The following is a 13,823-nucleotide window of genomic DNA, read 5'->3' as shown; positions in this document are numbered from 1 at the left end:
ACTTAGAGAGCAAATTTGCATACCAGGTGTCTTGATCCTGCCTGGTTGAGCCTTCTTATTTGATTGAAATTCAATATATGATGAAATAGGAGCTTCCTAAATGTGTTGACAGCTCCAGTTGACTTTATTGACATTAGAATGAATTACTAAAAACAATTGATGAAGAAATATGCAGACCCAGATGGAATTCTAACCCATTGCCAGACGTGAATGAATAATTTCCCTGTACTATTGAATATGCTGATCACATATGACCTTATTTCTCCAAAATAACTTCTTATTTGCTGATTCTAATTGCCATCAATGAATTTTAGTGCAATTGGCTGAGTTAAAACCCTTGCAATTATTTTCAACAAACTCCAAGCAAGAATTCGATGTATGGCTCAGCTGTGAATGGTACGATCTACTGGAATAATGTCTGAATTGCTGGTAAGATCATCCAAATATGTTCAGACCTGATGTAAAAGCCTTGTAATTGCTGTCTAACCCTGCAAACTTCTGATTTTTGGCCCCCAATGGCCTGAAATGAAGTTCTTTGTGTGTCCAAATGCTGAATTAGTTAAAGGGGCTGCGTCTTGTCACCAAAGATGGAGGTTTTCTTCTCCAATCTGCTCTCAGATTTCTGTCAACCACTTTGCAGACCTGCTGATGAAAAATAATCTCCAAAAAATGAATAACAGTAATGCCAAAAATCTTCCCGTGAAGCCTCTTTTCTTCCCAAATTCCCATGCCCAAGTAAGGGCTCCAAGATTCTATGATTCTAAGTAGAATATTCCTCCAATTGGGCGTTCAGCTTGAGGGTTCCATTATCATGAGTTGGGGCCATTATTAATTTAAATTTTATTCCTTAATTATGTCTAGAAAGGGGAGCCCAAGGGGTGATGTTATAATTCATCATTAACTTCATTAATCCGCTTTCTTATAAAGTTACTTAATAAACATCTTTTATAAAGTCACTTTAATGTATTATTACCACTTAAGGTAAAAGTAACTTTATAATATAATATCAGCATTAGTTCACCCTCCTCATAAAGTCACTTCATAAAATATTTCCAATTTTAGAAAAAGTGACTTATAATGTAATATTATAAAGTTTACACCTTATAAACTTGCCAAGGCCAAATAAATGAGTAAGTATGGGGCCTCCTTGCACACTCCATCACCTCCTAACCACTGGATTCACCTGCGAAGGTGGCTAACAGGTGAAACTGTGCATCTGGATGACGTCCTAAAAATTGGGGATTTTATAGAACCCTAGGAAAATATGCATTTTTTTTCTGATTATAGGAAAATGAAATGCAATGCAAAATAATTCAAATACTATACTACTGTAATCAGTGATAAATTTTAGGATTAAATCAAAGCAATTAATTGACGAATGAACTTCAAATTTGGCTTAAAGATGGCAGCCAATGATATCCACTAAAACCTTTGAACGTATAGATATTCAGATTGATGCAGCTAGGTAAATCAGCAATAATATTAAGTTTAACAGCAATTCAAGATCTGCAATGAGCCACATAGGGATAAATATATAATTCATTCTAGTCACAAGTGTTTGGACAGGTCTGATAAAACAGGGTGCTGCTGATTTGGTTAAGTGCAGCTTCAAAGGGGCATGAAACAGCCACCAAAATTGTATGGTGTACCTCCCAATGTTGGCGGCTAGGGTCTAACTTGTATGGCCAGTCAATATGCTGATTGCTGGTGTTTAGGGTTGCAGCTGGTGGTGACTTAAATCTGCAAACAATGCTGATAATACCTGTAGATAATGCTGATATGTTGTTGATGTTGAGTGCTAGGCTCAATTGGCTTGGCAGTGGCAGTAGCAGTAGGTGATAAGTCCCACTCAAAAAACTAAAATCTATGCAAAATACCACAAAATATTGGCACAGCAGTAGACATGTGAACAAATTTCACAAAGCTGACAAAATGTCAATTTTCTTGCATTCATACAATGTTCTAGCTGAAAATAGGTGTTACACTGAGCTCATTTGCAATCTCAAATGGAATTGAGGGTTTTGTCCTCAATTCCACAATAAAAGACAACAGGGTTTTTGATAATTGAGATTTCACAACCAAGGGTTTGTGTCCTTGTGAGTTCACAATTTGAAAATTTGAATTCAATAATGAGGAAACAAGGATATTCTAATTCGAGCGCTAGCCTCTCCTATATAAGCTCCTACAAATTAGGCTCTGTCTTATTTTATTTTTTGCTTTTCCCCTCTAAGAGAATTAAAATCATTATAAAAAAAAGAAAAAGAAATGCATAGGCCTTATAATGTCTCACTTAGTCAGCCTTCAATAATAACATTTAAATTGCTCCTTTTGAAAATATGATTAGGCCCAAATCACAATGCTATTATGAATATTTTCCTTATTTTGTCCCATAAATGGAAATAGGCTGTGGGTCTTCAATTACACCCTCATTTTTGAGAAGGAGACACGACATCTCAACGGAATGAGGATCCCCTTTCAATAGGTTGATTCTTACTTCTAGTATGTATGTTTTCAAAATCAAGGACAAAATTTGTCTAGTTTACACCAGATTCTGAGGTTTAATATCTACTTGAATTAACAAATACCTCTTTTTATATGTTGTTGGTAACTGGATTAGGTTTGTTTTCATGGCTTTTGTATTATCCTATGTAGGGGTCTCTATGAATTGTTATCGGGAAAAGTGTATAGTTAGTAATGTTAATTATCAATAGTTAGTTAGCCGACGGGTAGGTAGTTGGAGTCGCGACGGTTGTGTCGCACCCCTTCGGTAGTCATATATTGTATCACCTCCGGGTGTGGGGGGACATGTATTGTTGACGACGGATATAATATGAACATCCTTTGACAGTAATGGAAAGCTTATTCTGGTACTTCTTTTATATTTGCATTGTACATTGCTGTTCGATTTCTGTATTCTTCCTGTTTACCCAGTGAGGTAAACATGAATCAGACGCTAAACCTATTGAAAAGAGGTGTCAAGTCTAGGAATACAAACTTAACCTTTGAAGCAGTGGTAAATCTAATCTAAAATAAGTTATGCTGCTAGAAGTGGTTATGTCAATTGCTTGTCTTGAGGATGAAGTAGTCTATTGTCATTATCTTTATGTATGTCTGCTAGCACTAATTGCAGATTTATATCAAGTCTACTAATCATTGAGCCAAACCTATAAGATCTTTCGTTTACCAAATTCTTTTGATTCTTTTTTAATTGCTATCTTTTGGAGGTTAGATTATTGAATCTCTAGGTTTGACCCCTCTTTCTTGACAGGTTAAGTGATAGATTTGTAGTCAACATGTAGCACAGCATATTTGTAGTCATCATGTGATAGATTTTTTGTTGCAGGTTTTTAATGAAACATACACGCATTTGTTCACTTTAGTTGCACCTTCAAGTCTTTTAACTACGAAAAAACATACAAATCATAATTGTATTATGACATGCATAAAAGAATCCTGGAACCAAACGTTTGTTTGAATCTTGGCTGTAAACTACCAAAGCTTGGAAAAGAAAGAAAGAACGATACTTATCTCTGAGTTAAATAAGTCAATGGTGTTTGAAATGTACATTTGATTACATACAAAGGTACTAGGTAAAATGATCTTATATTAGAAAAATTAGCTAAACACTAGGCACTGAAAAAGCTTAAACGTAGCAATAGGGTAAATCTAAAGTGTTATTAAACCTCAAATCATAAGAATCAAGTACACATAGCCTGGTGACTGAAGGATGCCTTAGTATTGAGATTACAATTCTTCAACAAATAGGCATGCTTCAAGGACGGTGTCCACTTTTAATTATGTTGCAAAGTGAAATTTATACACATCAAGCTTCTATATGACTTTCTTGTTGATGGGAATAATCATTATGTTATGTTGTTATATTATGTTTATGTTGTCGTCGGTAATAATGAGTTACGGCGGTCAGTTAGTTAGCCGATGGGTAGGTAGTTGGAGTCGCGACGGTTGTGTCGCACCCCTTCGGGTATTATATATTGTGTACCTTTTCTTCGAAGTATGATCAAGATAGTCGTGTCAAATGTAATGTTATAAGCACTTGATGTACATGGACTGTTGAATTAATATAGAGACTAGTTATTTAATTTATTTCCATTATGTTCTGTGCATTTACTTTCTGCATTTAACCGTTTACCCGAGAGGGCAAACATTTGGCGCCGCTGCCTAGATGTACTCGGGAACGGAAGACACGGATGGCGCACAGACACAATGGGCCTACCCGTTGGTGAAATAAACCCAGAGGCCGACGACGCCCGAACAGAACTTTACACAGGAGAAGACACGACAATGTGAGAATTTTCAATTTTGCTCCAGGTAGCCATTCAGACCTACGTCCGACGAGAGGTGGCGGAGGCAGAAATCCCACCAAGTGCCGTGTGGACAGCGCTGGAGGTTAGCCCGGCAGTAAACCGGTTGATGAACCACCTCGCTCGGTTGCTTGCACAAGCATCGCTGGCACAACAGGCCCGCCTGGAGGAGATTGCCCAGGAAGAGCGACGACAACAAATCCTGCAACGCTACGAAGAGAACAGTCGACGGGAAACAGAACGAGATGGCGCCAGGCCAGGAGGAAATTGAACCTTGTAATAATCCCGACACACTGCTGATATAAATTGTGGCCGAAAGGCAAAATAAAAATAAAAATAAAAAAATAATAAAAGTTTTTTTGTGTACATGGCGTGTGTTTGTTGTGTATGGAAGTGACTTATGCCCAATAGACTAAATAAGGACAAAAATTAAAAGATACAGAGTGACGAATGGGAAGTGGCACAAACCGCGTTGAATCTCAGACACCAGATAGAACGAAGGCGTAGGCTAAGGCAGCTTGCCGAGGGACGACCGGCTGAGGGGTTGCCCGAAGGGAACCCAGGAGGTGTCACGCAGGTTGCGGAGGCAGAGATAAACGGAGAGAACTACACTGTCTACACTGTTGTAGGGCTGCTAGAAGGAGTCATGGAGGGTGCCGAAGGAGAACTCTATAGTTCGCCAAAATACCGCCGTAGGGTAAGAAGCTGCGAAGAGTTGGTGGAACAAACAAGGCGAAGTCTAAACCTGATCGACGCTACCAGAGACTTGCTAAAGAATTTGTCCATTTTAGAGGACAATCGGAGGGAGACAACCAACCGGAGGGAGACAACGGAAGGTGATGGTACGACCGAAGGTGCCGAGGGAGCACAAGGGTATCGTACGGGAGGCAATTTGTTTGGTTCGGTGTCAGCAACTTTTTCCGGAGGACCCACGAGTGGAGGTTCAGTCGCAGGAGGCGGAGGATCGCCAGGTACAAGCACACAAGGAATTAGAGGAGCGAGACCCAATGGTGGGATGGCGAGTAAACAAAAATTGCCAAAGTTCACAAGGGAGGGCAAGGAAGACCCCTTACGGCACTGCCGTACATGTGAAACCATTTGGTCCGCCAACGGAGTAATAGACCAGGATGACTGGGTACAACAGTTCCCAGCCACGTTACGAGGAGTTGTCATAGATTGGTACTCCGATGTGGACAAGCAAAAAGTGGCCACGTGGGCCAATCTACAGAAGGAATTCACAGGGGAGTTTTGGTTGCTCCGTGATGACAATGAAATTGTAACGGAGATATACAGTACCAAACAAGGTACCAGGGAGACAGTACGGGCATACAGTCGGAGGCTGAAAGAACTCTTGGGTAAAATGGAAAGCCAACCCGCAGATGGATTGAAGAAATGATGGTTCGTTGAAGGGTTGAAATCCTCCCTATGGAGGAAGATGAAAATTGTACCCCCGACGTCATATGACGACGCTTATAATAGGGCGATGGACTTGGAGAGCGAACACAAAACATCAAAGAAGAAGAAAAGTAATAAATCCTCATCTGAGGATGATGACTCTTCACAAGAAAGCAACAACGATGACGAGGCTGGCAAATGGGTGCAAGCGCTCCAGAAAGACATGGAGCGAATGAGAAAAGAATTCAAAATAATGAGAAGCACTGGTCGGAACGAAGGGGACATATGGTGCATTGAGTGCAAAGAGGAAGGGCACACAAAGGGTACTTGCCAAAAGAAGGCATTCTGCGAGATTTGCCAAGTGATGGGACACTCCACCAAGGAGTGCTCATACAACATGAAAACCTGAAGTACGCAAATGAACCAGGTGCTGTTCACGGAGCAGGCCACAACATCCGCACCAGTGGGTACCGGCCAACATACTAACACAACGACATCATCTGGAGGATACCGGGACAACAGACGCGGCGGCGGAAGGAATAGCAACAATAACAATAACGGAAGCCGTATCCAGTATGACGCCAAGGGCCGGCCAATTATCCAATGTAGGGCCCATAATTAGTGGGGGCACTTCGCCCGTGATTGCACGAAGGAAGCCACCCCTCAGCACCTCTGCCGTTGGTGTGGGCCAGGCGACCATGAGGACGCAAATTGCCCGCAGGCAGGGGTTAATCTCCTCAACATTGAGAAGGCTGAGAAGACTGGTGAGAAAGAAGTACTGGCGATCACCCGCGCCCAGATGAAAAAAGCCACTTATCCCGACCCCTGTACGGAGAAGGAGAGATTACGGGAGGCAAAGGCCAATATTGAACATGAGATGACGACCGAACGACGGGACAACGAGGTGGCGAGTACATCATCCCGTACGGAAGCAGAAAATAACATCATTGTGTAAATCTTGCTGATAGAGGTGCCGATAAAGGTAAAAGACCTTCTAGACTCTATGCCACAATTGAGGATTGCCATCCTCACCAATGTGCAAAGCACCGCATTATCGAGTACACCACAGGTAGGGGTTCCTGCCACCGCATCGTCGAGTGCACCACAGGTAGGGGTTCCCGCCACCGCATCGTTGAGTGCACCACAGGTAGGGGTTCCCGCCACCGCTTCGAAGAGTACACCACAGGTGGAGGTTTCCGTCAGCCCTTCGACTGACCCGATGTTACTAGCCGTGAGCAGTGGTAGACACCCAGCTTTGGTAGAAATGGGTATCCGTGGGACCATTTTGAAGGACACCATTGTGGACGGGGGATCTGGGGTGAATGTACTACCAGAAGAAACATGGAAGCGGCTGGGGAAGCCCACCCTGTGGCCACCCACATTCAACCTGGTGGGAGCAGACCAACACGGCATTAAGCCACTCGGCCTGTTGATGGCCCAGCAAGTGACAATTGGTACGCAACCATTCTTGTTAGATTTTGTGGTTATTCCCTCGAAGAAGAAAGGCTATGACGCCATCCTGGGGAGAGCGTGGTTGATCAATGCGAGGGTAAACCACAACTGGAAGAAAAATACACTTTCCATGGAGAAGGGAGGGCGGAAATATACCATTGACCTACACACCCAAGATGTCGGCGAAGAGCTCGCCTCTTCCGACTCGGACTCAGAGGACTCTAATAAAGGGGAAGGGGGTCCCGATGAAAGCAAGGGCAAGAACGCGATGGAGCCGAACAGTGAAGGGGTGCTCGAATTGGAGGGATGTTCTGAAGATGAGGTATGCTCACTTAACGGGCTCTTCCACTGGCAAATGGAGGATTATGAAATGTTCCAAAGCTACAGGCTCGAAGTAGAGGAACCAGAGCAACCAACAGAGGTGTACCTACCGGAATACAAAGAATATTGGAAGGGAGACGCCCCAAACCCTGGCGACGTAGATAATCCGAAGAGTGTTGGCAACGATTGGAACCCTGTGTGGAAGACCGCAGTCTTCAAAATCTTTATTATTCTTCTTCTTCTTATGTACGGGAAGGAGGTCGTGGTCCCTATAGAATTTGTGGTTCCAGGTCTTTCGATGGCCATTGAAAATAGATTGGCCACCAACGGGTACAAATTGAAACCCTACCACGCGAAGCGCGCAGGGGACCCGAGAGGCCGGACAGACACCTGAGAGCCCGGAGGGGGACCCAAGAGGATGGAGGGGGACTCGAGAGACCAGGCAGGCGACTCAAGAGGCACAGGACCACAGTAGGCGACTCTCGGGCAAGGAAAACTGAGAAGGATGAAGGGCAATCCCAGAGACAGGGGACCCGAGCAGACGACTCTCTAAGACAACTAACTTAGGAGATGAGATTTTTTTTTTTTAAAAAAAAAAAAAGTACGGTCGTATGACAGGTAACTGTACGGTCAAAAATTTATTAAAAAAAACAAAAACCGCACAGTCGTACGACAGCGACCGTATGGTCAAAAAATAATATATAAAAAAAAAAAAAGAAGAAAAATTATAAAAAAACGGTGGTAACACCGACGGTGACCACCGTGCGGTGGGCCACCCCGGTGGTGGCAACACCGACGGCGACCACCATGCGGTGGTAACACCGATGGCAACCACTGTGCAGTGGGCCACTGGCGGTGGTAACATTGTACGGTGGACATCGATGGTGGATGCCATCGTGCGGTGGTCAAACGCACAGTCGTGCACAAAGCCGCACAGTCGCTCCCTCGTCATGGTCCGCCGTACGGTGGGGGGTGTAGGCCGCACGGGAAGGTGGCCGCACGATCGGAGGTGCCAGTGCTGTTGTTGATCGTACAGGGAGGTTGTATGGCCGGGGTGCCATCGGTGACATTACAGTGCCCAAAAAAACGACGACGACCGGATTTAAAATGATTCGCTGGAGTTTAAAAGCCAGGACACTGGAAATTCAGAGTGGAAAAGAAGGGTTTTTGGCATCTTAAAATATCACAGAAATGTTGTGCGCCATGGACTTTCGTATGGTTTTGAGGGTTGTAAATTGGCACTGCCCCAGACCCCGTGAGGGGCGCTGCCCCTCGACCGTGCTGGGGGCGTTGCCCCCAGACCCCCAGTTTATTTTGAGCTATAGAAGACCATGGGAAGTGTTGTGGTTGTCCGTATTGTGAGAAAGAAGCTTGCAGCTAAGCATTGGCGGGGAAGCCATAAGCTGTAGAGGGAGACGGATTTGGAGGTTGGGAACAAACAGAGTTTGAGGGAAGGCATTGCAGGTCCACGCAGTTGTATGACACTAGGGAGTTATTCAGTTCAGTTTTTAGCCTTTGGGGAGTGTGATGGAGGATTTGAGGTGTCTCCTAGTATTTGTGCCAGAGGATTGTGGCCACCTCTAGGCATGACTGGTACGCTTTGAGGAACTCGGAGTATGTCTCGACTGGACGTGAGGTTGCCTTGGTGGATGCATAGAGGGCTTGGGAGGAGTTGACCACCAGGTTGGAGGCAATAGTCGCATGAGACTTAGTTTAGCGTACCTAGGAGTTGGATGCCGGGAGAGCAGCATGGGTGGCTATCGAGGACAATTGGCTAGGGAGACAGTATCAATTGAGTAGCAGTTGGTGGAAGCTAAGAATGAAAAACGTGTTTTGCAGACAAGTTTGGGTTAGGCACAGGAGGACTGTGATGGCAAAAGAAGCAATATTGGTGAAATCCGCACTTGAGCATCGGATGGTAGCAGAAAAGGGTTTTCAGGCGCGGATGCAGCAAGTGTATAAGATCCGGGCCCGACTGGCGTCAGTAGTTCCTGCCGTTCATCTCTATTTTGTATTAAGTCATCGGAGTCGACTTCTTTTCTTGGGGGGGATGATGTTGATGGGAATAATCATTATGTTATGTTGTTATATTATGTTTATGTTGTCGTCGGTAATAATGAGTTACGGCGGTCAGTTAGTTAGCCGACGGGTAGGTAGTTGGAGTCGCGACGGTTGTGTCGCACCCCTTCGGGTATTATATATTGTGTACCTTTTCTTCGAAGTATGATCAGGATAGTCGTGTCAAATGTGATGTTATAAGCACTTGATGTACATGGATTGTTGAATTAATATAGAGGCTAGTTATTTAATGTATTTCCATTATGTTCTGTGCATTTACTTTCTGCATTTAACGGTTTACCCGAGAGGGCAAACATTTCTTGCATTTCGTTATCATTTATATATGTTGACTATTATGCTTCTAGAAATATATGAAGAGCATTAGTGTGCAATATCCATCTTTAGGCACATTGGAGAAATCCATAGGCAAACCATTTTTTAATGTCTAGGTTTGGTAAAAATGGGTTCAAACCTCCATATAGGGAGCCAATCTATGCAGTCAGAAACAAATATAACTCTTGCTATTCTCTAAGCATGTATATAGAATAAATGAGAAGGCGACAGGTTGTTTTATTGTTCGTATTACATTTTTCATGATGCTTCCATTCAATAAATACTTATGAAACACTTCCAATATGCATTCAGTGGATTTATAATATTGCTAATTGAAACAACATTATAGCCATCTAAAACCTACTTGTAAACTCAGAGTCTTAAACATTTATAACTTAAATTTTAATATATGAACATTGTCTTTAGTTTCTTTGTTGCTTCCTTATTCAATGAAACATAAGATTTGATATTAGAAGTAAATTATATATGCATCTTGTTTATTGGAAGTGTATCAGTATGAGTATTTTGAGGGAATATATGTTTAGTATAACTAATAAAAATAACGTGTGATACATATCATCATTTGGGATCTTTTTGAGTTCTTTGGATGATGAGTTTCCCATCAAACAAGAAGTGGAATTTGGGTGTTATAATGATAGCTTAATTTTTTTGAAGCAGATGCATCTGTTCTAGAGCTTTACCTGCTCGTATCTATGAAGAGACTGGAGAGCAAAGATTGCGACTCTTACAATTTTAATGCCATCATGAAAGGTTCTCAACTTTTCTCTCATTTTCCACAATTATCCACACCATACATCCAGTTGCTATAGTCCAGAAACAAATAGATAACTCTCTCTGTTGTTTGGCGTTGGAACAGAATACATGGATTTACATAATGCTCATCCTACTTGTGATCTCTATTCAAGACAAATTTGTTTGAGAGTAAGTACAATAGCCGGGCATCTTTTCAAGACTTTGTGAATTCATATTGTATGAGTGGAAGAGATTACCCTACTTAAATTGCATATTATTCAAATACATATTTATTGTGTTTATAATGCTTTAATGCAGTTGCTTTTTTCCCTTTTGGTTAAGTGGAAGGGTATAGGGTTTTGTTGACTTGACTTGGACATAGATAGCCATTGAACAAAACATTAATTAGATTCAAAATATGAGAATTTAGAAGTTCTTACTGCTTTTGTGTAATATCTAAGACTGATTATTTATTGTCGCTTCATAAATTGTCTTAAGGTTCCTGTAAAAGACTATGGCCAACAAAAGTCTCCTAACTTAATGAAATTGTGAGACCTTATTTTTAATGTGATCTACTAAGAGGTCTGAATCGTCTGAGTTAAAATTGAGTAAAGAAGTTTGTAGGTGATTTCCTTTTTACTATTGCGAGGTTCTAAAGACATTTTAATATTATTCAGGTTCTTGGTGCTAATTGGATTGGTAGGCACTAGGTTCATTTCTTAGGGATGAATTAAGCTGACCATAGGCTTAGAGGTTTATTATATAAGTTTGACATGCTTTTGGAAAACGGGCGGTATAACTATTCATTCTTATTTTTTGGGTATCAAATCAATGCTCTAGTTGATATTTATCTTCTAGGCTTGAAAGTTTAGATGATATTTATACACATATGAATGTGTTCAAAAGATCAACTGCACGCTACGAATAGACTTGAGGAAAAATGTTGACTGTAGCTCTAGGATAATCTCTGCCTGCAATCCGTGTAGACTCTATGCAATCATAACATGGAGAGGACTTCCAATGTATGGGATATCAAACAAACTAAAGTGTTGTTAACCATATAAGGGCCTCTTGTGGAAGGTTTGCAAGGATCATAGCTCTTTAATAGTGTGGCTATAAACCATACATATTGTAGAGTCTTCTTTTCACATAAACTCTCTTATTTTAGCAGGACTGAGTGCTTGTATTCTTGTGTTACAAGTATCGCGAGACTTTTTAAACTTTTTCTTTCACTAATCTACTTCAACTTACAAATCATTCTTGGTGAAAACAAGTTTGTAGGTTTATACATTTTAGAGTTTGAAACTATGAGTAATGAGTATGATGGACGTTTAAGAAAGATTTTAAGTAGAAACTATGAGTAATGGGTAGATAGAGTTAAGAAAGATTTTAAGTATCGAGAGACTTTTTAAACTTTTTGTTTCACTATTTTCAGTTTGCTGGACGTTGATGTCAGTTCAATGAGACACTTAGCATATATATATTTCACGGACTGTCTGAATGTGCACAGAATATATTTCGTCGACCCACACAGCTGATCGATTTCAATGGTATCACACGAATGCACACAGCAAGTTATACACGGGGATTGCAGAATAAGAACAACATGCATTTCCTTATCGACTCCTCTATTGCCCCCATTTGGAGGGATAAATACCCGAACAGAAGTCGTGAAAAGACATGACCCCAATCGGGGTGGCACAACAAGGAAGGGGTGCAATATGAATAAAGACCCGATAGGCAACCGATATTATTTATCCATTAACAAATGGATACTAACTAAAAGAAACTTATGACATAATGAAAAATATTAACATAGTTAGAGAAATAACAACAATAATGAAATCGCTGATATAAGACAGCGATTATAAGGAAATAAATAAAATGTTAATAAAAGTTAAGACAGCAGTCAGGGGAAAGATATCTCCTGCTGCTATAACATCAACAAAAACAATAGCCAATCGCCCTTTATTCACATAGAAAGGTAATGCGTGCTATTTAGAATTGGCATTCCTGCCTAAGATTGGCTCCTTAGCTGAAAAATCTACCGAAGAGAAAATATCTAATTGTCATGTCGCCTCCTTGATCGTTATATATATCCTAAATGAAGCACTTATTATTATTAATGAATATAATAATTATTAACGAATGATTACTTGAAATTTATCTATTAAATATTATTTAACTAATATTTATCAATAATAATATTCTTGAAATATTTAGAAGAATATTACACATTTAAAGTGATGAAGGAAGTAATAACAATTAAAGACAGATTCATTATGTAGCGATCATATTAGTGATCAGCATTAATCAGCATTAATTGTATATATATTCCAGACTGATGTGCAGTACTGGGACTTTTAAGTACAGCGATCCATGTGCATCACATCCTACATGCTGACAGAATAGTATGAAGGTCGAATAAATTATTAGAAGGCATGTATGATACGATTCATACAAAAGCTCAATTAATATAGAATGACTGAAATGCAAGACAAGACAAGTTAGCAATTATTCATTACGATGCAGTTAGTAATAAAAAGAAGACAAATCAGCATTAGTCAAAAGACAAGTCAGACCCATTCATAAATAATGTAGAGATTAATAAAGAGTCTGAATAGTTCGTAATAATCAAAAAGGTCGTGAATTATTGTAAAACTACTAATAATTATCAAAAGTCACGATGAGATTACTATGAGTAATGTCTCCTCATAAAGGTGGTGTCTTAATTGTTGACCGATCATTTAAAAAGAAACAATAACAAACAAACAAAAGGGGAAGTAAAAGGGTGTGACGGATAAAGGATACCGTTCAATAAAGTATTAAAGGAGATACCGTTCAATAAAGTATTAAAGGAGATAGGAATTGCAATTCATAAAAAAAGGGCAGAGACTAAGGGTGTGAGAAAGACTGTGTGCGTTAGAGATTGTCCCCCAACAGTAGACAATGATAATACTCCCAAATTAATTAATACAGAGAATAAAGGTATGGAAAAGGGATTAGAAGGAGGTCTGGAAAAGGAGGCAGCGCAAGGTGTAAGGAACACTGTGAACAGCAACAAGGAACTGCAGACCAGAATTTACTACTGCGGGTGCAGATAGGTAAAGATGTCACAATGTATATATAAGGGAATATAGTTAATAAATATTCTAATATACATATTAATGAATATCAATAATGAATATT

General features: G+C 40.7%; 1 protein-coding gene across 3 annotated transcripts in view; it reads left to right on the top strand.

Moving 5' to 3' along the window:
- Nucleotides 1-13,823, top strand: part of LOC131048855 (origin of replication complex subunit 4) — a 252,659-nt gene that overhangs the window by 152,536 nt on the left and 86,300 nt on the right. For all 3 annotated transcript variants that reach the window (XM_057982932.2, XM_057982931.2, XM_057982930.2), the window contains 2 exons: nucleotides 10,560-10,652; nucleotides 10,759-10,823. In XM_057982932.2, the coding sequence (XP_057838915.2) occupies nucleotides 10,560-10,652; nucleotides 10,759-10,823 (158 nt within the window). The remainder of the gene's footprint in view (nucleotides 1-10,559; nucleotides 10,653-10,758; nucleotides 10,824-13,823) is intronic.

Source organism: Cryptomeria japonica, chromosome 1, assembly GCF_030272615.1.
Source record: "Cryptomeria japonica chromosome 1, Sugi_1.0, whole genome shotgun sequence".
Lineage (NCBI taxonomy): Eukaryota > Viridiplantae > Streptophyta > Pinopsida > Cupressales > Cupressaceae > Cryptomeria > Cryptomeria japonica.
The sequence above is the reverse complement of the archived record's forward strand: the minus strand, read 5'-3'. Positions and strand labels throughout refer to the sequence as shown.